Source organism: Hemiscyllium ocellatum, chromosome 22 (genome assembly GCF_020745735.1).
Source record: "Hemiscyllium ocellatum isolate sHemOce1 chromosome 22, sHemOce1.pat.X.cur, whole genome shotgun sequence".
NCBI lineage: Eukaryota > Metazoa > Chordata > Chondrichthyes > Orectolobiformes > Hemiscylliidae > Hemiscyllium > Hemiscyllium ocellatum.
In genome coordinates this window covers 61,188,358-61,213,639 of record NC_083422.1, presented here as the reverse complement: position 1 = coordinate 61,213,639, position 25,282 = coordinate 61,188,358, and the positions used below count along the sequence as shown (strand labels likewise).

Below are 25,282 nucleotides of genomic sequence, written 5' to 3'. Positions count from 1 at the left end.
ATTTGGCCCAACAAGTTCTCACTGACCCTCCAAAGAGCATCCCACCCAAACCCATTGTCCTACAGTTCCCCTGACTAAGGCCCTTAATTTACACATCCCTGAACACAATGTGCAATTTAGATGACCAATTCACCTGACCTGCACATCTTTGGACTGTGGGAGGAAACCCACACAGACACTGGGAGAATGTTCAAACTCCACACAGACAGTCGCCTGAAGCTGGAAGCGAACCCGGATCTCTGGCATTGTTTATTGCTCAATTCCTTTCTTTTTCAATTTCCCCAAAGCCCAGGAATACATTGCTGAGCCTCAAGTGTCCACAGTACTCCAGGTTAGAGAATCCCAAGGATTCACAATCATCTGAACGAAGAAATACAACCAGGTGCTAAACAACTGTTCCCTTAGCCTGAGCACATCTCCTAGTTTCAGATTCTGGAAGTATGGAGAAAGCATCTCAGCATCTTCCCTGCCAAATAATCTCAAATCTTATATTCGATTCTAAATATTCCTGTGAACTCGAGAGAACATAGGTCTATTTCACTCAGTCTGCCGTTGTAAGACGGTACTTTGATTCTGGAAATCAATCTAGTGAACCTTCATTGCTCCTAGTGTACAAGTATATAGACACGCCTCTTTAGGTATGAAACAAAAATTGAGCCAAATTTTACAGATGTGGTCTCAATAAAGTTCTCTACAAACACAGAAACCCTCAAAGCTCTTAAATTCAATCCCTTTGCAATCAAGGTCAACATACCAATCAACTTCCTAACTGGTTGATTTATCTGGATGTTTATTTTCTACTTTCCGTACAAGGACACCCAAATCTCTCTAATTACCAATATTTAGACCAGAAGTCTGAGAAGCAGAAATTAGGCCATTCAGCCCATCAAGTCTGCTCCACCATTCAATCATGGCTAATAAGTTTCTCAACCCCATTCTCCCAATTTCTCTCTGAAACCCTTGAGCCCCTTGACAATCAAGAACCTATCTATCTCAATGACCTGTCCTCCACTGCCTTGTGGCAGTGAATTCCATTGATTCACCACTTTCTGGCTAAAGACGTTTCTCCTTATCGCCATTATAAAACATCTTCCCATTTCTCTATGGCTGTGCCCTCAGGTCCTAGTCTCTTCTACCAATGGAAACATCTTCCCAACATCAACTCTAGCCGTGCCAGTCTTTATTCTGTAAATTTCAACTAGATCATCCCTCACTCTTCTAAACTCCAATGGGTAAAGATCAAGAGTCCTGGAACATTTCTCATATGTTAAGCTTTTCTTTCCTGGGACCATTCTCGTAAACTTCCTCTGAACATACTCCAGGGTCAGTATATCCTTCCTGAGATATGGGGCCCAAAACTGCACACAATACTCCAAATGTGGTCTGACCGGCGCCTTATAGAGCCTCAGAAGTGCATCCTTGCTGTTATATTTAAATCCTCTCAAAATAAATGCCGTCATTGCATTTGCATTCCTAACTACTGACTCACCTGCAAGTTTACCCTGAAAGAATCCTGGACTAGAACCCCAAGTCTCTTTGCACTTCTGAATGTTCTCCCCATTTAAAAAAATAGTCCAGGCCCCTATTCTTCCTACCAAAGTGCATGACCTCACACTTTCCCAGATTGTACTCCATCTGCCACTTCTTTGCCCACTCTCCTAACCTGTCCAAATCCTTCTTCCTCCGCATAGCTACCCTTTCTTTAAGTAGCCTGCAAAGTTAGCTAGAATGCCCTCAGTTCCTTCATCTAGATCATTAATGTACAAAGTGAAACGTTGTGGTCCCAACAATGACCCTCCTGGAACACCACTTGGCACTGGCTGCCACGCTGAGAAAGAGTCTTTTCATCCCCACCTTCTGCTTCTGCCAGACAGCCAAGCTTCTTTCCATGCTAGCACCTTACATCTAACACCATGGACCCTTACCTTACCTAGCAGCCTGAGTAACCTTTAAAGATTAGAGTGGTGCTAGAAAAGCACAAAAGGTTAGGCAGCATCCGAGGAGCAAGAAAATCAACGTTTCGGGCAAAAGCCCTTCATCATGCATTCCTGATGAAGGGCTTTTGCCCGAAATGTCGATGTTCCTGCTCCTCGGATGCTGCCTGACCTGCTGTGCTTTTCTAGCACCACTCCAATCTTGACTCTGATGTCCAGCATCTGCTGTAGCCACTTCTGCTGGCCTGTGTAACCTTACTATTTAAAAAAAAATCTGTCCTTTGGTTTTTCTTACCAAAGTGAAAGACCTCACTTCCTGCCCATGATGACTCCCTTTTCTTCATATACCTAATTACCTGTATCAAACCTAATTACCTGTATCAAACCTGCCAATTTCAATTTGCGCTACAATCAACACTAAAAATTACACCCTTGCCATGAGTCCTTACCTCAAGCAACAACTTTCAATGTGGCATCTTCTCGAACACCTTGCAGGAATATATTACTACCTTGCTGTTAACTTCCTCAGATTTAGAGATAATCTGCCTTTCGTAACAGTTTGCTGACTCCAATTAATCATATAATAGTTTATTAATTGCCCTTTTATTGCTTCCTTAATAATGGATTCTCCCATTGACTAATGTTGGACAAAATGGCCTGTTATTTCTGGTTTTCACTCTCCTTCCCTTCTTAAACAGAAGGCGTATATTTGCTACCATCCAATCCAACAGAAGAAATTTCAAGTGCTTAGGGAATGTTGGAAAATTACAATCGATGCATCAACCATTTTAAAATGAAACAGTAATAGGATTTTGGTCCAGACGCATTTGGAATACTGTGTACAACTCTGGTCGCTACATTACCAAAAGGATGTGGATGCTTTGGAGAGGGTACAGAGAAGGTTCATCAGGATGTTGCCTGGTATGGAGGGCACTAGCTATGAAAAGAGGTTGAGCAGATTAGGATTATTTTCATTAGAAAGCTGAAGGTTGAGTGGTGGTGGTGGTGGTGGGAAGAGTTGGGAAGAAGAGGAGGAACCTGATTGAGGTCTACAATATCAGGATGAATAGCAAGAAGCTTTTTCTCCCCAGAGTGGAGGACTCAATTACTAGGGGTCACAAGTTCAAGGTGAGAAGGGAAACGTTTAAGGGAGATATGCGTGGAAAGTTTTTCATGCAGAGGGTGGCAAGTGTCTGGAACACGTTTCTAGCGGAGGTGGTAGAGGCAGGCACGATAGCGCCATTTAAAGATATATTTAGACAGATACATGACTGGTCAGGGAGCCGAGGGATACAGATCCTTCAGAAATAGACAAGTTTAGATAGAGGATCTGGATCAGCAGAGGTTTGGAAAGCCGAAGGACCTGTTCCTGTGCTGTAATTTTCTTTTTGTTCTTGTTCTAAAACCATCTGATGTTCATCATTCGTTCTTTTAGGGGACTTGCCAGCTTTCAACCTTGTTAACTTCTCCAATATTTCATTTTAAGTTTTGCATTCTCATCAGTCCCAGATTTGTTTTGCAATTTTCAAATATACAGACACGAAATATTTGTTTAACATTCTCTTCCTGATCTTTATATATAACTGACCCCTGCTGGAAGTCAGGTGAGAGAAGAACTGCACTAGGGAGTGATGCCCCAGTGGGAAAATTACCAGTTAAAGTTTGTTGTTTGTGACTGACACAGAAGAATTGCTACTTAGATGAGGTCAGCAATTTTGCACCTCAGTTTAAGCAAGGCCTTAGGAGAATCATGTAAAATATAATCAACTTATGACCACATTCAGAATCTGCGGTTTTATTTTAAAAACAACCTTTTTGTATTGGTCGTTGAACGAGTGCGAAAATTCAGTAACATTCAACTGAGCAGATCACTTATAATGATTTGGAATTCCCACTTTCACTGTTTTATCAATAATTTATGCAATTATGAGCAGGCAATTAGCAGAGTATAATTTACCAGTCACATGAACTAATTACATGATGTAACTAATGCACAACCTATAACGGTTACAGGAAATTTTACAGTTGATGAGCACAGGTGCATCTCATTGAATTTATTTATACTTGTGCAATTTATTGAATATGCACAGAAAACATTATAAAATAATAAGTCTCTTAAGTATGCATGACCTCAGTATTAATATCAGAAAGGATTCTTCACAAAATGGCTGTGCAAATCTGGAAGTCTAGGTGTTGAGGCTAGATCAATTTAAAATGTCAAAACATTTTCAAGAGATCCTCCTGGTGTCCTGCCAACGTTTATCTCTCAACCAACATCACTAAAACAGATAAAAGTAAAACACTACAGATGCTGAGAATCTGAACTAAAGAAAAAGTTGGAAAAAGGCAGCAGATCAGGCAGCATCTGCTGAGAGAGAATGCAGACCTTATGTTTCAAGTTCAAATTGATTAAGACAACATATTGCGCTTGAAAGGTTACTTCAGTTTCTCTCTTCACAGATGCTGCCAGACCTGCCGAGTTTCTCCAGCTTCGGGGTGACACAATGGCTCAGTGGTTAGCACTGCTGCCTCGCAGCGCCAGGGTCCCAGGTGGATTCCACCCTCAGGCAATTGTGTGTGGAGTTTGCACATTCTCCTCATGCCTGCGTGGGTTTCCTCTGGGTGCTCCGGTTTCCTCCCACAGTCCAAAGATGTGCAGGTTAGATGAATTGGCCCTGTTAAATTGCCCATAGTGTTAGGTACATTAGTCAGAGGGAAAATAGGTCTGGGTGGGTTACTCTTCGGAGGGTTGGTGTGGACTGGTTGGGCCAAAGGACAGGTTTCCACCATGTAGGGAATCTAATCTAGTCTTTATCTGTATTTGTTTCACTAAAAGAGATTAGTTGGTCATGATCACGCTGCAGTTTTGTGGCCTTGCCGCATTCAAGCGGCTACAGCTTTTTTCTCTATTAGACTTCAAAAGCACTTCATTAATTATAAATCCTTATGGGACATTCTGACATTGCACAAAATGCTTTATAAATCAAAGTTGAATTCAGCTCAACTCCTGAGATCTAATCTGCTGCAACACTTTATTTTTTAGAAGGCAAGTTAGGATCCCACCTCAATTAAAGCAATCAGATCCTGCTAGGTGCAAAAGTTGCAATTTAAGCATTGATGAAAACTAATCAGAAAACATAAATTGCAATAGTTCAAACCTTCTGCACGTGCTGTCGTCTCTCTCACGCGTTTATTAATGTTCTCTAGTTCAGATGTTGTGGCATTTAGAACAGTATTGCCCTCAGTTTCTCTCAGGTCATTTAACTCCTAAGTAAAGGGAGAATTCAACCAATTAAATTTGAGTCCAATGTCATTTCTGTTTGATGTATACTGGAAAAAGGCATGGTAAATGCTCATACTTCACAGTTGCTCTTATTACAATAAAGCAAGCCACAACATGGACCAAGCATTCCCTGGGGAAGTATAATAAAACTTTCATAACTTAGTGTAAAACTATTCACTTACCTCTGAAATTACTACAGCAAAAACTTCTGATCCTTTTAAACATCACTACTAATTAGTGGCAAAATATAGGATATTGCATCATTAACTTTGTATCATTTGGAACAACCAAATTCATTTCACTTAGAATGCATGCAATCATTTGTAAGAGGAGACTTTTACCACATTTTTATCAACATAATCCAAATGAATGCATTAAAACAAAAGCAATCACCTTCTTATTCAACAAGTCATCAAGTTTGATATACTTTACTTACATCATGTTCGATTTTAATTTTTACTCTGCGAGCCATGTTCAAGTCTCAACAAGATTGACATTCAGTGGCATGTATTAGCACTAATATTTACTCTATATATGGCTTTATTCAAAAGTCAAAGTGTTTTTTATATTGATTGTCAATTAAATCCAGTTAGGAATTATTATTATTTTAGATACATATCAACTTAAACCCTTGAAAGACCGACAATGGGCATAATGAAATCAGATCCACCAATGCACAGATTGTACTTTGGAGATATGCCAAAATGATTAAAACTTAGAAAAATTTTGTTAGTCTCCTGACCGAACTTTTTCCAAACTATATACAATTACACCATCTGTTCCTGTACAAATCTCACATGTATATTAACAATTAACCAAAACAGTTGCTTTACCTGTTCAACCTGGTCCAAGCGCTTTCTTAAATTTTCACTGAGGTAAGTCTCCAATCTGGTCATTATACCTTCCAACTTAATTCGCTCATTTAATAATTGACGGTTATCCTAGACAGACAAACAATTTTTTTTTTTAAAAACGGTCAATCTGGCCAAGATTAAGCGTATGAATAATGTTGATTAACAATCCTCTTTTCTGCCTTGAAGCAACTGAATTCTTTCAAGCTGTCATGCACAGGTGTTAGATCATAATATCACTAGTCTGTTACTTTTTTAAAAAAACTTATCCTTACGTGCATGATCCTACACATCCTACATTAAAATTTCCACTGTCTCAAACCACCAATGTTATTCATCAAAGCACTGCTGCACTTCTTTTCAACGCTCAGAAAATTTTCAGGTTTATAATGGATCACCAATTACTTCTAAATCACCCTGACCATTACTTCTGATACCAATACTGTTTTAAATATTTATTTATAACATTCAGAGAATGGCTTCAGGTATTTTGCCTATTACGGACGATAGCTTTTCTCTAAGCAAGGCAATTAATTTCGAGATGGTTCTTTTAAAATTAAAAATACCTTTCGCTGATATGAATTCAAGTAACAGTGACCACGCTCTCAAAAAACTTTACCTTTCACATTAATTTTAGTATTTTTAAAAAATTGTTGAAATTTGCATCAGTCCAAAAAAAAACTAAGATCTCGCATTTCCAAAAAACCATACCTGTTGGAGCTGTCGGATCTCATCGTTGAGTGCATCTACTCTTTTTTGATCATCCAAGCTAAGCTGAGAGAGCAGGTCTGTACCAAGCTCAGCTTTTAGGGATTCCCTTGTTGACTCCATTGCATGCAAACTGGCCTCCAAACTCTGCAAACTCCGTTGCTGTATAAACAAAACAGAAAGTTGACATTACAGATATTACCTAGTCATAATCATAATTTCTGAATGACAATTCAAACTTTCAACAAAAAGAACATGCATACCACAATCGAGTTAAAAAGGTACTGAAAATGATAGCTAAGACTATCAATTCCTTTTTTAAATTAAATGTGCATTTTGCTTCATTCAATTCCACTGTTTTACCTGCTGCTAAATGAATCAAATACTTGTGTTTCACAATGTTCCAGACTGAAATGCTGATGCAGGAATCACTATAAAATATTTCATGACTCAGAAGTTTTCCAACAGATTTGACTCAGTGGGCAGAATTTTCCATATTTTTAGTTCAAGTGTTTTGTCGAGTGAGAATCTAATGAGATCTTGTTTTTAGAGCACCTTCTTTGCAGACTTAGTATTCCTCCCTCTGTTCAATCACTCTATGATCTTTTCTGACTGTACCTGCATGCAAAATAAAACTTTTCACTGTACTCAGATACTTGTGACAACAATAAATCAAATCAAATCAAATGAAATGAAACCTGGTTTGCCAATATACCACAGCAGATTTTCTCACGTAATCCTCTGCTTGCCATCCCACTAATTATGCAACTGGTCACTTGCGATGCCTTTTTCAGTGAAATGGTGTTTGGAGAGACTTTCCTGCTCACCAAGGCCATAACCTGGCTTTCACACCCACACCGACACCATATTTAAAAGCTAGCTGCACATCACTTCAGATGCTGCAAGCCTGGAACAACTGTTCACACTATGGTGCTTGAACCTTTATGTTCAGGACATGATCCAGGGGAATTGAAAGTTTGCTCTTCATTTCATGGACAGATACCCAGCGGTCTTGAAAGACAGGGCAGTTATTTTTCCAGCTGACTGCACAGGAGGCCACGCAGGCCTGCAGTGATGTCAGCGCTGTGCCCCTCGTGAAGTAGGACCCCCAGCTGTGCAGGAAGCTCTGCAAGGCTAAGTGCCACCATCTTCTCCTGGTACCTCACTCTCAGGGCAATCATTTGCTCTAACTCTGCCACAACATATACCTCTCACCAAGGTTGACAGACTAGGAACTCTGCATTATGTTCACTCAACAGCTCAGCTACCTCACCTTCCCAAACTGCTAACCGTTCAAGCTCTTTGTTTTTTACTCACTAGGAGTACCGACCTTATAATCTCTCCTGTTTAAATATCACTACTAATCAATCTTCCCTCATCACTGATCCCTCGCTATCTCATTGCAGGAAACAAATCAGCAAACCTCCCAAACCGATGCTTCAAAAGTATTCTAAACCAACAGCTTCCAACTCTGGACTGTTTTTATTGATCTGCAGTACTGACATGGTCCAATCCCTGGATTTTGAAGATACAGATCCTGACTGATCATTGCCAAATTCTTCGAGTGTAATCAGACAAGCTTCTTGACTAATTATAACAGCAGGCCCCTTCAACTCACTAAGAACTACTCCTCCACTTGACTGGCACAACATATTTTACTCTTCACACTCCCCACTGTCAAAAGCTGCATGCCTGACCCACTGTACTGCAAGACACTGGCAGGCTGTAACTAAGCACTACAAGCCCCGTGAGCTAAGAAAACATTGTGAACCACACAGATCTCATGTCAGTGGTTAAATTACTGAGTACGTATTGAGAAAGCATTACATGCAACAGCTGGCAGTTCCAAATAAGTGTCAAGTAAGTGAACAGCAAGAAAGCAAGCCAAGAATTATCAGATGCATCATGATGCATGAATGCCCCTGTGGGCAAAGTAACCTGGCAAAAGTATGCAAGTCACAGGCACCTAAGCTCCAATGGGCTGAAGTGGTGGCTGAGTTGGGATGACAACAGGCATAATGATGTGGTGAGGCTCATGGCTTGCCAATGCCAACTTGCAGTGACAAAGGATCATGGAGGATGGTGACCACAAACATGGAGATATAACGTTGCACAGAAGCAGCTGCATAATGACTAGGCCAAGTATTTAACAAGCTGCAACTGCTTGGTACCTGCTCTGATTTACACCACGAATTGTCCCATCTACTTTTCCAGGGAACGAGAGCAGAATTGGAAGGCGAACAAATACTGAGAGTTGGAGCTTGAATGACATGCAAATACTGAAGGTAGTCATGCTCAATGGCACGACTTTGAAGTCACCATTTAAGGTTGGGATGTGGAAGAGTTGGGAGTTCATGGAATGCCCTGCCAGTAACAGTGGTGGACTCTCCCTCTTAATGAGCATTTAAACGGGCATTGGATAGGCATATGGAGGATAGTGGGCTAGTGTAGGTTAGGTGGGCTTGGATCGGCGCAACATCGAGGGCCAAAGGGCCTGTACTGTGTTGTAGTTTTCTATGTTCTATGTTCTAAGACAAGAACTTTTTCTTGACATAGAGACCAATTTTTTCAGAACCATTGCACTTTCCCAACATCGCTTATATCATACCAGACAAGGGGGGGGAATTCTGCCATTCTCTACTTAGAAAATCATTTCAGAACTACTGAACTATAATGATCTACAAGGTGCAAAGTTCCTTCAAAAGTACTTTACAAATCTACACCCTCTAGCACCTTGGACCTGACTGGGATTTCTGCAGGTTGGCAATGAAATCCAGTGAAGAGGGGCCTTACCAGCTGCCAGCCTTACTGAATCTCGGTTTTAATTTTAATTAGTTTTAATTTCTGGCTGCAGTCAGCTGCAAGGGATTTGCAAATCAGGTGGTGATCTTGGCTCAGTTGAAACCAATGCTGATTTAGATGTTATCAGTTCTGCAAAGCATCAACTGAACTGTTACCTTGGGCATGAAGGTTTTCTCAGACTGCTGCCTCTTCTCCTTCAACATCTTCATTTCTGATAGAATGCTATCTCGTGATGCTTTAAACTTTCTCTGCTGTGTTTCAATCTGCTGCATTTGGTTCATCAATTGGTCAATTTCATTATTAATCTGTACACTGTGCTAAGGAACAATACTTTTGCCAATTTCAGAACAAAAGCTTATACATACCATACACAGACTTTTAGTTATATAAAAAATTTAAATATATGTTGATCTATGAAATGTATCTCTTGGTCTTTTAAGAAAAGACTCTTAATATGCAAACATGAAAAAGGATGGTCTGGTCACCTTTCCGTGATAACACACAAACATTTCAAAACATTACTAAGACTTAATATTTTAAAAATGTAACTATCTTTTCATAACTTTTAAGATACTGTTTCATCAACATTTAAAAAAAACCAAAAACCAAATAAAAAAAATTATTTTTAAAAGGATTGTTTAAGAATGTGCTTTACAGCAACTCCAGTGAACAGCTGAGGTTTTTTTCATTCTAAAATCAGAAGTTTAAAAAGTCTAAAAGCCATGTGAATAGGAAAGGTTTGGAGGGATATGGGCCAGGAGCAGGCAGGTGGGACTAGTTTAGTTTGGGATTATGGTCAGCATGGACTGGTTAGACCGAAGGGTCTGTTTCCATGTTGTATGACTCTATGACATGCAAAGTATAAACAAAAGTTAGTTCAAGCAACTTGCTAATATTTTGTGGTCCTCTTTCTTGTTCTATGACTTTCACCTTTTATTTATCTCAGCATTTGTCAGTATAAGATCAAAGTACCACATTCTCAGCAGATCAGCAGTCACAAATAGCATCAAGATTTAGGACTGAGGAGTAGAAAATGCACAGACTCAAGTACAGAGGTAGTTGCAGAGCATCAGAACTTTTTTTTTAACAAAACCCCTATGAAATGATATGTCACACATTAACCTCAGCTTTCAGAGAATATTGAAAGAAGTGTTTAGCTCCCAAAGTAACTAATTCTCATAAAAAAATACACAGTATAGTTATCTGACTGAGGATGCTGAAATGGATAATCTCTTCATTATTTTTTAAAAATTATATTGACATGCTTTCCAGAGTAGTTATGTAATGCAACACAAGCAACCTCCTTTTCTTTTTAAAGCAAATTAGAGTTCTCTACATGTAAACTTGTTCAGAATTAAAATAATCACTTACATTTACATGCTGAAAAATGTGTTGCTGGAAAAGCGCAGCAGGTCAGGCAGCATCCAAGGAACAGGAGAATCGACATTTCGGGCATAAGCCCTTCTTCATACGTCTGAAGCGGCGATTCTCCTGCTCCTTGGATGCTGCTTGACCTGCTGCGCTTTTCCAGCAACACATTTTCAGCTCTGATCTCCAGCATCTGCAGTCCTCACTTTCTCCTACTTACATTTACAAGCTTGATTTAAAGAATCATTTTCTGAATTGTACATCTCATTAGCTCAAACATCCACAAAGCCAATTACTATTATTTAGAGAAACCGTAATGTGCTTCGCAGAGTGTGTCATATCTACACTCTGTTTGTCCTAAGTTAAAGACGCTAATTTAAAATGAATCATGTGGATCTGAAAAGTCTTGTGTACTCATTACTATCACTAGAAAAGCAAAGGCCATAATAATTTATCACATACTGACTCACTCCTTTTTGGAGTCCAGTTTTGACGAATGGTAAAAAAAAGTCTCTTCACACAATATATTTTCAAGAACACCAGCAGTGAAATGTCACTGAAAACCAAGGTGAATAAATAACTTTTTGTTTTCCTTCCCACCCTCACCCTACTCAAAAGACAACCCTGTAAAAACGAAATTGGCAAAAACAAATTATCTGCTACAGAATAAAGCCATGTACTTCTACTCCAGTCTGGACACCTTTTAAATATTTAAAAGCATGACCAAAGAAATTTTTTAAAATTAATTTTCTACGTAAAATAAATTCATTTCACAGGATCAAGCATTGCCTTTGAGAACAAGAAAATGATAAACAGTAGTAATAAAATCATTATACTCAAGTATCTGAACATCTGGGTGTTTTGGACACATACATGAATAGAGTACAAAAACTAAAGATTATTCTTTTCAGAACTAAGTCTACACAAACAACTCTATATGTACGGTAAGTTAAAACAAAAATAGATGCATTCTTCATTTATGTATTAATGTCACAAATTTATACACAGATCTTTAGAACATAGAGGAAAGGAGGCCATTTGGTGGGCGGCACGGTGGTTAGCACTGCTGCCTCATAGCGCCACAGACCCAGATTCAATTCCCGCCTCAGGCCACTGACTTTGTGGAGTTTGCACATTCTTCCCGTGTCGATGTGGGTTTCCTCCCACAGGTCAGGTGAATTGGCCATGCTAAATTGCCTGTAGTGTTAGTGAAGGGGTAAATGTAGGGGTATGTGCTTCGGCGGGTCGGTGTGGACTTGTTGGGCCAAAGGGCCTGTTTCCACACTGTAAGTAATCTAATCTAATCTGGACCAGCTCTTTGTCAGAACTGTCCAACAAGTTCCACTTCCCTATTCTTTCCACACAGCCCTGCAAATATTTTGCCTTCAAATATTTATCCAATTCCCACTTCGAAGTTATACCGATTCTACAGCCATCACCATTACAGGAAGTACTTTCAGGATGGCAATTCACTGTGTAAAACCACAGAATATTTCCAGACATAAGTCTCTATTGCTAACACTTCCCTTAAACTTTAAAGAATAAAGTAACATAGGGGTTTTGAAGGATATTCTCAATGTTTCGACGAAGGTTTTCATTCAGCTTTGCTTCCAACTCAGATAGTTCTTCCTCTGCTTTTCGGGCATCCTTCTGAAGCTCAAGTCTTGATTTTCTAGTGTCATAATAGCCACCAGTTAATGCACCTCGATGGCTGACCTGGTCACCTAGGAGAAACAGAATAACATCTATGACCACTGAAAAACATCAACAGTACGTCACAATTCTTACAACACAACATCGGACAGGAACTGCATGAATCCATAAATAAATATAGAACACAAAGATTATACAAAATAAAAGCTGAATTTTACAATCCTTGGAGCAGGTTAGCAGGCAGCTGACTAGTGTAAAACTGGGCATATCATGGCAGCCTTTCTGCCAGCTGCCACTCCACAGCAATTTTACATATGGTAAGAGGCACCAGGCAGTCCACCCAACCTTTGGCTAATTGAGACTCTTAAGTGACCAATTAATGACAACAGCTTCCAACTGCTCTGTCACAATTTCAACATGGTAAGTGGAGGGCAGAGGCAAGTTGGAAGCCAGTCAGGCAGGCCTCACCCATCTGATTACGGATAGGAAAGGGAAGGGATATCTCCTTTTCAGCATCCGCTCCTACCACATGGAGGCTCCCCCCACCTATAGGCTTTCTCTCCTCACCGCTCTGTTCACCCTCCTCCCCTGTCCTTGTGTCTCTGGATAACTATAACCATTCCACTCTCAAAGTCTGGTTGTAATTTCCACTGGAGCCTAGATGTATCCTAGCAGGAGCCACTGCTCATTGTGCTGCTAGCCATTGATTGCTGGCAGAAGTGTGACTGGTACCCCAGATGAGGATGCCTGTCTCACAGAAGACAATTAGTGACCTCATTAAGGGCCATTCGGCTGCAGGGCAATCCATCAGAATGGCATGGCATTAACATTTTCACCGAGGGTGACAGGGGTAATCCCAGTGCCACATAAAATGTTGCCTTGTGGCTCATTGAAAAAGCAATTAGCCTCAGAAAGGCAGAATCCACTTGAATTGTAATATTGCATGATAAAGGTGTTTTTAACCAAATCATGTGCATAAGATTAATAGTGAAGACCACTAACTTAATTAGTCAGAAGGGAAGAATGGCAGACAACACTGCAAATAAAATATAAATCTATAGAATAGATATCAAATCTACATTTCTTTAAGAGACAGTTTCTGTTGTAGTTACCAAAGTTCACTTGACAACCAATCAGCACTTCCCTCACATGCAACATAAATGTTTGTTTGCCATGTGATATTGACAGAGACAGCAAAAAGAAATCACTTCCACGTGATATCAACAGAGATAGCAAAAAATGGAGGCCGCCACTGCTGAAACCCCAAAGGGGTATCTCACATACTGGAATATATGGTCAGCAGTGTCCATGGTATTTTCCCTCAAAGATACCCATCCAATCATAAGCATGCCTGCAGAATATCTACACCAGGATCTCAGGTGTTGGAAAAGCAACTTTCCAAATGCTACCAATAAACTCAAGTATATTACTATTCACGTGGTCACGCTGCACAGGATGCTTTTATCTTTGGGGAACCTCAAAAGAGCTGAAAACTATGTTGCTGGAAAAGCGCAGGTCAGGCAGCATCCAAAGAGCAGGGGAATCGATGTTTCCGGCATGAGCCCTTCTTCAGGAAACTCATGCCCGAAATGTTGATTCTCCTGCTCTTTGGATGCTGCCTGACCTGCTGCGCTTTTCCAGCAACACATTTTTCAGCTCTGATCTCCAGCATCTGCAGTCCTCACTTTCTCCTAGAAGAATCTCAAGAGGCAAATTTTCTAGCACTTCAAGTAGAGATGGAGCAGACAGCTACATGACAGGGTGAAATAGCTGGACAAAAAGAAATGGGGAGTTAAAACGTCAAGTCATTTGCAACAAATGCATGAGAAAATCTAATCCAAGAAACCAAATATGCGGGTTGAGGGGAGTGAAGAGGAAGAAAATTGTATTTATGTGAATGAAGTAGAGTTAGGAAGCAAGTGAAATAAATTTTAATTTGAATGAGTAAATTTGATTTTGAACAAACTTCCATTCAGATTAAGGGTTTTCTATGACAACCAGCCAGTCTGCAGCACTATTCCAATTTATCCCAATATCTACGGAGAAGCAGTATTATTATAAAACTTGATTCAAAATCATCTAACATTTATTTGCAGAAAATATTTCCTTTATCTTTCCCTCTCAAGAGCAATAATACAAACTCAACTCTCAGAACCAGGTCAGATGTTAAAACACCGATACTGTTAGAATAGTTATCATGAATAAAATTACAATATGAAATGTTATGATGGATACATAACTATTACATCAAAACAGGTTTCAAAGCCTCTGGCTCTTTGTTGATTATAAAATGGTCCATTTTGCACATTGCTGAACAAGAATTAATGGTTTCAGCTGTTAAAATACCAAACTTAGTTATTTTAATCACTGAAAACCAATGATGTCAAAAAAAATAAGTGGATACCTAAGAAACAGGTTTATATTAAAATGTAATGAAAATGCAGTGTAAACTAAATCAGTATCACAGCTGAAAATTCGAAGATGACACACGGCAATTTCAGCTGAACAGATTTAATAAACAAAGAGAATGTGGGAAAAGATGACTACTTTACAACATTTTATACTTCTAATTATGTCAAAGTTAAAACAAAAAAAATCAAAAGACTAGCACACTATGACAATGATAAACAGATCTGAAGACATCAATTTGATTGGAAGCAAATTACGTCATCTGAGTCAAAGAGAAAATTCACATAAAGCCCCTCATCTTAACTGTGGATGAGTCAGCCTGCTTCTTCCACACACTGATCAGATAAGCTCTTTCTTCAGGTACAGAGAAAAAATCTCACCTTCATATCTGTGACCAAGGGAACTGTATATCCAGGTATTCCTGTAACAATGGTATCATCACGCTTTATATTGTACAGTAATGAAATTCCAAAAATCCAGCGTGTGGACACCGCATACAAAAAAAACTTCAGAGTACTGATCTCACTTCAGTTGTTGAAGCCTACACTATTACACATCACTGAGTCAGAACTGACCCATGCAATGAGTGCAATAATTTAACAGAAATATCATTATTGGTTTTAAAGCTGACTAACCTCCCAAGAAGATGCAAAATTGTTCTCAAAGTATTATTTCTTCATTACATCCAAAATCAGGTGTTTAAAATAGATATTAAAATCAGTGAAATGACAAGTGCCAATGTCATTCAATATTAATTTCTCTAAATCAGCACTATCAATTTCTGAAGTGGGTTCTTGGGTTTAAATTCTAACGCTGAATTAGCAGAACAAATTAATGTGAAAAATGAATATGTCATATAACTTGAAAGTATCGGGTTTGAGATTATTTCATTAACATATATCATTCATATTAACATTCTGCACTTTGAATTGCACAATTCAATGCAATATTACATCTCAAGGTCAAAATGGCCTTCAACAGAAAGGATGCTAAACTTGAAAGGGTGCAGACAAGATTTACAAGGACGTTGCCAGGACCAAAGGGTTTGAGCTTTTGGGCGAGGCTGAAACAGGCTGGGACTTTTTTCTTTGGAGCTTCGGAGACTGAGGGGTGATCCTACAGAATTTTATAAAATCATGAGGGGCACGGATAGGGTGAAAGATCTTTTTCCTCAGGTGCAAGAGTCCAAAACTAGAAGACAAATCTTCAATCAGACTTTAGACATAAGGGAAAGATTTAAAAAAGATCTGAGGGGTAATTTTTTAAAGTAGAGATTGGTATATTTATGAATCAAGCTGACACAGGAAGTGGTGGAGGCAGGTAAAATTACAACACTTAAAAGGCATCAGGATGGGTATATGAACAGGAAGGGTTTTGGCAGATATGGGTCAAATGCTGGCAAATAGGTCTAGGTTAGATTGGCATGTCTGGTCAGCATGGATGAGTTTGACCGAAGCATCTTTTTCCATGCTGTATGACTCCATAACACAGAATGAAATAAACATGAACAAGAATGTGGGATACTGTATTTTATGCAAGAGGTTTTAGAAGACCAAATATGTAAATTTCAAGACTAGGATACAATTACATCAAATGCACAGATTAGTTATAATGGAATCTGGCATCATATATAATCTCCTACAAAGCTGCTCACAGTGTGTCAAAAAGTACAACTCAATAGCCTGTGCAGTTGCTTCTCCTTCCCATTACCCAGGCTGATCATTCAGTGCAACACTAAGTAAATGTTACATTATCAGAGATACTGCCTACCAAATGAAATTTTAAAACATATTTAAAACTCTGACAGCCTCTTTGGGTTTATAATTCAAATTGCTGGGAGTTCTATTCAACAATCGCTTCAATCAATACCACTAAAAGAACTTGACAACTAGCATTTATTTCATCTCCAGTTTTTGGGACCTGACATAAATTTACTTAAGTGTTTCCCACATAACAGTAATGGCACTTCAAAAGAAAATGTGTTTGTGAAGCATTTTGGTCCGTCCCAAGATTAGGAATTCTTTATCACCTGCACCATTTCTCTTCCTTAATCTTATCTTTAAACTCTCCGTCTCATCTGGCTTTCTCTCACTCACTTGGATTATACAATTCTATCCCACTCCTTTTGCTTGACTGTTATTCATTATCTCTTTTGGCTATTCTACTTCCCAATTTTTGTTTCTCCATTTTGCTTATGGATGAAGGCAGTCAGTCAGTGGATGGAGTAACTGAGCCAGCATCTGAAAACACTGGAGTATCGCAGGATATTCGGACGAAGAACTTCAGCTAAGATCAAAGCCAGATCAAAGTTCCAAGTGAGGGTGACTGCCTTCAACATCGAGGCAGCACATCAGAAAATGTAGGATCAAGCAGCCCTAGAAAACTGCAACAGTGGGAATTGCGGAGGGGATCAAATCTCCATTAGTTTGAGTCCTTCCTATTAAAAAAAAGAATGTGTTTGCCTGTGTGAGGGTGTGTGCATGGGGGGGGGGGGGGGAAACATGAGAGAGACAGCATGTGAGTATGTAACAGTGTGTGTATGAGAGTGTGTATAGTGTAGTGAGGTCACCTGTAGTGTGATATGGATGAAAGATCCCGGTTGAGGCCATCCTCTTGAATACCGAGTTTGGCTATCAGTCACTTTGCTTGGCTGAGTAGAGGCTGATAGCCAAGCTCGGTATTCATGAGAATGGCCTCAACCGGGATCTTTCATTCATGTCATACTACAGGTGACCTCACTACACTATACACTCTCTCATACATACACAGTTACATACTCTCACACTCACGCAGACCCTCTCTCATATACACACAACCCCCCTCCATGCACACATCCTCTCACAGGATATACTCCATCACACCCTCACACAGGCAAACACATTCTCTCTCATGCACGCATGTACACACATAGGTCTAGTGGATGACTGAAGAATTATATTTGCAGATACATTCTATTTGCTCAAAAAATGCAAAATCTGCAGGCAGACAATACATGTAACATTTTGTCAATTCCACTTTGGAGACAGAATCAAGAATGGGGTACAGATAGGCTCTAACCTCACACCTTTAATCACTGGCTGAGCTGAGATGTCACCTTTTGTTATGAAACCTTAAATTATCTCAAGAATGTGACTTAAAAGTCATCCTGGGATTTACATATTAATGAACCAAAAACTGCAACCCATTCTAAAAAATGAACAACTTAACAATCTAGATTTCTTCAATATATCATTTTAGTTACACCACACTGTAATCTTTTGCTATAAATTCCTGTCTTATGATCTTATACTCCACAGCCACCTGATGAGGGAGCAGTGCTCTGAAAGCTAGTGTTTCAAATAAACCTGGTGGACAAAAATCTGGTGTTGTATGACTTTTAACTTTGTACACCCTAGTCCAACACTGACTCCTCCACATCATGAATATATCTGTGCTTTTTGTCTGCGGATATGGAAAGATGGCAGTTAGCTCCTGAGTTATGGATTTTAAAACAAGTATGCTTCTACAACTTAAATATAAACATCCAAGTCTAGTACAAATTATTAACAGCAAAATTACAACATAGGAACCAAGAATGACACAACAGGAAGTCTGTACACTTTAAAAAATGTATTAGCAAATCACTCATGGCAGATTTCAAACAATGTGTTACTTCAGCTCACGGGCAGTTTGAGTAGTTTTGAGTACTTTTTAGGTTAAAGAGTAAAGAACAAATTAAGCTGTATAGGCGTTATGGACATCTTAGTTCCGAATTTTGTAAAGTTGCAGAAATACTCTACGCTTTTATTTGGAATGTCCAAAATACACAGAAAAGAAACCTGCACAATGAGTTTTCTATATTTGTGCCCTATTTTCTAAATATTTGCTGCAAGCCCATTTTGTGCTACTTGCAAAGACTAAGTGGAATAACCACCTAGGTTACAAGAGAATATTGACTGCTTAGTTAGATGGCCATATCAGTGGTAGATAGAATTTAACTCTAATAACAGCATAGTGATGCACTTTGGAAGATGTAGCAAGACAAGGGAGTGCCAAATGGTGTGAATACACTGGAGGGAGTGTAGAGGAGATTCACCAGGATGTTGCCTGGGATGGAACAGCTCAGCTATGAAGAGAGCTGTATAAGCGGAGATTGTTTTCTTTAAAACAGTGAAGGCAGAGCGGGAACTTGAACATAGAACATTACAGCGCAGTACAGGCCCTCAGCCCTCGAGGTTGTGCCAATCTGTGGAACCAATCTGAAGCCCATCTAAACTATACTATTCCATTTTCATCCATATGTTTATCCAATGACCATTTAAATGCCCTTAAAGTTGGCGAGTCTACTACTGTTACAGGCAGTGCGTAAACCCGACTGCTCTGAGCAAAGAAACAAACTCTGACATCTGTCCTAAATCGATGTCCCCTCGTGCTAGCCATCACTATCCGAAGAAAAAAGCTCCCACTGCCCACCCCATCTAATTCTCTGATTATCTTGTATGTCTCAAATAAGTCACCTCTCAACCTTCTAAAGAAAACAGCCTCAAGTCCCTCAGCCTTTCCACATAAGACTTTCCCTCCATACCATGCAACATCCTAGTATATCTCCTCTGAACCCTTTCCAAAGCTTCCACATCCTTCCTATAATCCAGTGACCAGAACTGTATGGAATACTCCACATGCGACCACATCAGAGTTTGGTACAGCTGCAACATGACCTCATGGCTCCGAAACGCAATCCCTCTACCAATAAAGACTAACACACCCATATGCTTTCTTAATCGCCCTTTCAACGTGGGTGGCAACTTTCAGGGATCTATGTACATGCACTCAGATCTCTCTGCTCTTCTACACTACCAAGAATCTTACCGTTAGCCCAGTACTCTGCATTCCTGTTTCCCCTTCCAAAGTGAATCACCTCACACTTTTCTGCATTAAACTCCATTTGCCACCTCTCAGCCCAGCTCTGCAACTTATCTATAGCCCTCTGCAATTTACAACATCCTTCGGCACTATCCAAAACTGTACCAAGCTTAGTGTCATCTACAAATTTACTAACCCATCCTTCTACGCACTCATCGAGGTCATTTATAAAAATGACAAACTGATCCTTGCAGTACACCAAGTAACTGAATTCCAGGATGAACATTTCCCATCAACCACCACCCTCTGTCTTCTTTCAGCTGGCCAATTTCTGATCTTGATTGAGATGTATAAGATTATGAGGGGCATGGACATAGTGGATAGAAAGCTGTTCTCCTTTGTTGAAAGGTGAACAAAGGGCATAATTTTAAAGTGAAAAACAGGAGGCTTAGAGGGGATTTGAGTTAAATTCTTTTTCAGCCAGAGTGCGGTAGGAACCGAGAATATAATACCTTAGACCGTTCATAAGGCAGGAAATCTCACAACCTTGAAAAGGTACTCAAAATGCTATAATATTCAAGGCTACGGCACAGTGTCAGAAAGTGAAACTAGTGCAGATTAGAATTATTTCTGATGCAAACTGGCACTCCATGGTTCTGTGTGCCGATTCAGATGAAACACTGCAACATGATTGTTTAATATATCATATGTTAATATTTTCAATAAAATAATAAAGAACATGATATCTGAATTTTCAATTTGTCCAAGAAAATCACCACGGTTCTGCCAATAATCCTAACATTTAACTGATAAGTACTACTAGAGCATGGACGTTTTAAATGATTTATTTCTGAAAAGTTGCACTGTAGTAATGTAATGTGGATACTAGATCATTAGTTCACCATGAATAGTTAATATCTATACAGTTAAGTGGAGGAAAATTAAAGTTAAGCTGCAGGCTTATAACTAAATTACAATTTGTGCAACCAAAAGGCATCAAAACAAATGCTAGCAAAGTAATCCAGAAAAAATGTTCACATGGATTAATAAAGTGCAGACTTAATAATAAATTTTATATATGCAAGTGATGGCCTCGGTCTGGTAAATTATTTTAATCTGAACAATCATCAATTCAAACAAGACAATAACTGAACATAGAGATCATCTTGTTATGTTAACTTTTTCGAAATAATAATGATCTCAAACAGTTAATAAAAAGGTTTTATTAGTTAATTCGCTATATTGTGACACTCAGGATTTGCAAGCTAAACTACTTGAAGTCTTTTCACATTTTTATTGCTTTTTCGCTTTCATAAAAAGCATGTTTTATTTGACATCAATCTTTAACAAACATCTTCGAGACAACAATCCAATTGCACAAAGTTGTTAGCAATGACAAAATGTCACACAACTGAAGACAATCTATTCTCTATGAGAATGAAGTTGCATAATGACATTGGTATAATAAACTATGACAGCAAATTATAAAATAAATATTAAGGGCTCTTGTGGCACAGTGACAGTGCTGTTACCTTGACGTCTGGAGGCACAGGTTCAAGCCCCACCTGCTCCAGAGGTGTGCAATAACATCTCTGAACAGGTTGATCAGAAAAATATCAAGAGTGATACTAATTCTGATTAAAGGGCCAATTAAATATTTCAACTATAATCTAAAAATGCAGAACACAGCATTTTAACCCATTAACCCTCAGGTAGCTGCAATAAATATTCTCCCTCCACCCCTGGCCCCATCACACACAACCCCAATCCCCACAGACACTATTATTCATGTCACCCTGTGCTTTAAGCCGTTTCAAATATATAATGGCTCAAATAATAATTCTAGTTCAAAGTTGGATTTGCAATGCAATTACCACCAAAAGTTACACATAACAATGTAAGCTACAAATTAGAACCAATGAAAGTTTATAACAGAAAAGCTTTTGAAATTATATGCATGTCAAAAGCTTGATAACACTATTTAAACAATTAAAAATATACTGCACAAATCCCCTACTGGAGTTAATTTATACATACCTTCCAAAGTTATGCAATCCATATTAAATGCTCTGGCTAGCTGAGTGGATACCTCCATACTTCGACAGATTAATGTTTTTCCAAACACATGCTTGTAAGCTTTATCAAACCTCTGTATATATCTAAGTTTACTTATCATAGGAATGGCATCCTGAAAAGTGAAATTCACAAATTAGAACTACTATTAAAGTGAAAACAAAAAGAAGGAAGTATAAAAACACAATCACAGAAATTTGTTAACCAATTATAAAGACCACATTAATTAAATAAGGATTTTGGAGCACAATTCATGATTAAAAATGATTGAGAGAGAACTTTTGAATGAATTGCTAGTAAAGTGTGTACAATACTTATTTAGATTGAGTGAAACACATTTTAGGAGCTTTTCAATCAGATCAACCATGTTGATTGTGGAATGGAGTGAATAGTAAAGAAGGTAGAGGAGTTTACATACATTGGTTTCAGGATAAGCTGTATCTCGCACATCCAACTTGTTGAGTGGAAGGAAAGTGACTTCGCCAGGAAAGTTTTGTTTATTAAATTCCATCAAAATCTTTGTACTAACTTCATCAGATTCCACAATATGATAAAAGAGTCTAAACAACAAAACATACAAACAAATATTAATTATCTCTCCCAACAAATGTACTGTTGCACACTATATTGCAAGGTACTGAAGTGTCTCAATGTAAGAGGAAATTAAACACATATACAGGAATACAGGACAATATTTTTTAAAAAACTTCAACACCCATCAGGTAAGCCACTGGAGGTTCTGCTATCCCATGCTATACATTCCTAAAGATTATTGTTACAGTGCGGGATCCATTAAATACTTAATTGCATTGCTGACTATTACGAGGAATATAACAGAATAACAACAATTGGTATCAAAACACCATCTATTATTGTTGATACAAGGCATGTCAGGAGCAAATAAAGATGTTATAACCATTTCAAAGCTGAAGAATCACTATTCTCCAAATCATTAAACTATGACGTGCTTTAGTAGAGGCAATGGCCTAGTGGTATTAGTGCTGAACTCTTAATCCACAGACCCAGGTAATGTTCTGGGGAACTGTGTTTCAATACTGCCACAGCAGATGGTGGAATCTGAATCAATAAATATCTGGAATAAAGAATCTACAATGACTAGGAATCCACTGTCGACTGTTGGAAAAAACCCATCTGCTTCATTAATGGCGTTTGAAGAAACTGCCATCCTTACCTGACTCGTGACTCCAGACCCACAGCAATGTGGTTAACTCTTAATTGCCCTCTGGGCAATTTGGCATGAGCTATAAATGCTGGCCAAGCCAGCAACGCCCTCATCCCATGGACGAATTAAAAAATGCTTGTAAGTACTGATTCATAATACATTGTGTACTTTTAATATACATCAATATTTCATTCTCCAATAAAAACAAAATCAGTTTAATCATTACGGCATAAAAGCTGCCTACCGGTTTCCAGCAGTGACTTCCACGCAAGTGTAAAAGGCTGGATCACATTCAAAGTTATTCATTACAATCCCGTGATATCCATTTATTACATGTGTATTGATGCCTTTACGACCAAAGTGCTCCAATACTTTGTTTATACTATCAATACCATTCAAAATGGCCTGCAAACAAAAAAAAAGTCCTTAGTAGAGTAGGCTTAGAAAATATAACAATGCAGCACCAGCTCATTTTTAAACCATTTAAGGGAATCCAGAAAATTATTCTGAAGGACATGTCATAGAAAAATAGGGATTTCCAACTTTAAATATCTATGCATGGACTTTTCACAACTGACCATACAATTGCAGGCAGGCCACAAGACCAAAAGACAGAGGGGTAAAATTAAGCCATTCAATCCTTCCAGTCTGCTCTGACATTTGATCATTGAATCTCTAATGTGGAAGCAGACCATTTGGCCCATCCAGTCCACACCCAACCACCTATCCGATCCCTGCATTTCCCTTGGCTAAGCCACCTAGCTTGCACATCCCTGGTCACTACAGGCAATTTAGCATCACCAAGCCACCTAACCTACATATTTCTGGCCTGTGGGACAAAACTGCAGCACTTGGTGGAAACTCACACAGACACCAGGACAATGGGCAAACTCCACACAGTTACCCAAGGCTGCAATCAAACCCAGGTGCCTGGCGCTGTGAAATAGTAGTGCTAGCCATTGAGCCACCCTTATGAATAAATGCTTCTCAGTCCCATTCTCTTGCATTCTCCCCACAATCCTTGATCCCCAAGAACCTATATTTATCTTAAAGACATTGAATGACTTGGTCTCCACATCTCTCTGCAGCAATTTCACAGATTCACCATCCTCCAGCTGAAGAAATGCCTCTTTATCTCAGTTGCAAAGGGTCATCTCTTCACTGAGACTGTACTCTCCTAGTCTTTCCTACTCGTGGAAATTTCATCTCCATATCCACTCGATTCAGGTCTCTCAGTATTCTGTATTCAAATCAGATCCCCCTTCATCCTTCTAAACTCCATCAAGTACAGACCCAGAGCTCTCAACTGCTCTTAATAAGACAAGTCCTTCATTCCCACAATCGTTCTTATGAACCTCTCCTGGACTCCAAGGCCAGTACAGCCTTCCTGCGATACTGGGCCCAAAACTGAATACAACATTTCAAATGCAGTTTGAACAAAATCTTCAAGGAGAAAGTGAGGACTGCAGATGCTGGAGATCAGAGCTGAAAATGTGTTGCTGGAAAATTGCAGCAGGTCAGGCAGCATCCAAAGAGCAGGAGAATTGACATTTCAGGCATGAGCCCTTTTTCAGGAATCAAGGGCTCATGCCCAAAACGTCGATGCTCCTGCTCTTTGGATGCTGCCTGACCTGCTGCACTTTTCCAGCAACACATTTTCAGCTGTTTGAACAAAGCCTGATACATCCCAGTTTTTATATTTGAGCCCTCTTGAAGGGAATGTCAACATTGATTTGCCTTCTTAACTGCCAACTGAACATGCGTGTTAACCTTAAGAGAATTCAGAATTAGGACTCCCAAGTCTCTTTGTGCTTCATATTTCTCATGCCTTTCCCTGTTTAGAAAATAGTCTTCACTTCTGTCCTTCCTATCAAAGTGCATAACTTCACACTTTCCCTCTGACATTTCTTTGCCCACACTCCATGCATTACCAAGTTCTTCTGCAGCCTCCCTTTCTCCTCACACCACCTGTCTTCCCACCTATCTTTGAGCCATCTGCAATAGTGCCCTCAGTTCCTTTGTTCAGATAATGCATAACATGAATAGTTGCGGTCCCAATATCGACCCTGCAGCACTCCACTAGTCACTGACTGCCATCTTAAAAAAAAATCCCTTTATCTCCACTCTCTACCTCCTGCCAGTCAGCCAATCATCTATCCATGCCAGTGCCTTGATC

General features: G+C 39.2%; 1 protein-coding gene across 1 annotated transcript in view; it reads right to left on the bottom strand.

Annotated features, from left to right (window-relative positions):
- The window catches only part of smc3 (structural maintenance of chromosomes 3), a 114,116-nt gene that overhangs the window by 24,715 nt on the left and 64,119 nt on the right, over window positions 1-25,282 (bottom strand). The window contains exons 16-23 of the mRNA XM_060842278.1: window positions 23,351-23,511; window positions 22,342-22,483; window positions 21,888-22,038; window positions 12,518-12,670; window positions 9,734-9,885; window positions 6,780-6,938; window positions 6,051-6,158; window positions 5,093-5,201 (exon numbers count right to left, since the gene is read on the bottom strand). Coding sequence (XP_060698261.1) covers window positions 5,093-5,201; window positions 6,051-6,158; window positions 6,780-6,938; window positions 9,734-9,885; window positions 12,518-12,670; window positions 21,888-22,038; window positions 22,342-22,483; window positions 23,351-23,511 — 1,135 coding nt within the window. The remainder of the gene's footprint in view (window positions 1-5,092; window positions 5,202-6,050; window positions 6,159-6,779; window positions 6,939-9,733; window positions 9,886-12,517; window positions 12,671-21,887; window positions 22,039-22,341; window positions 22,484-23,350; window positions 23,512-25,282) is intronic.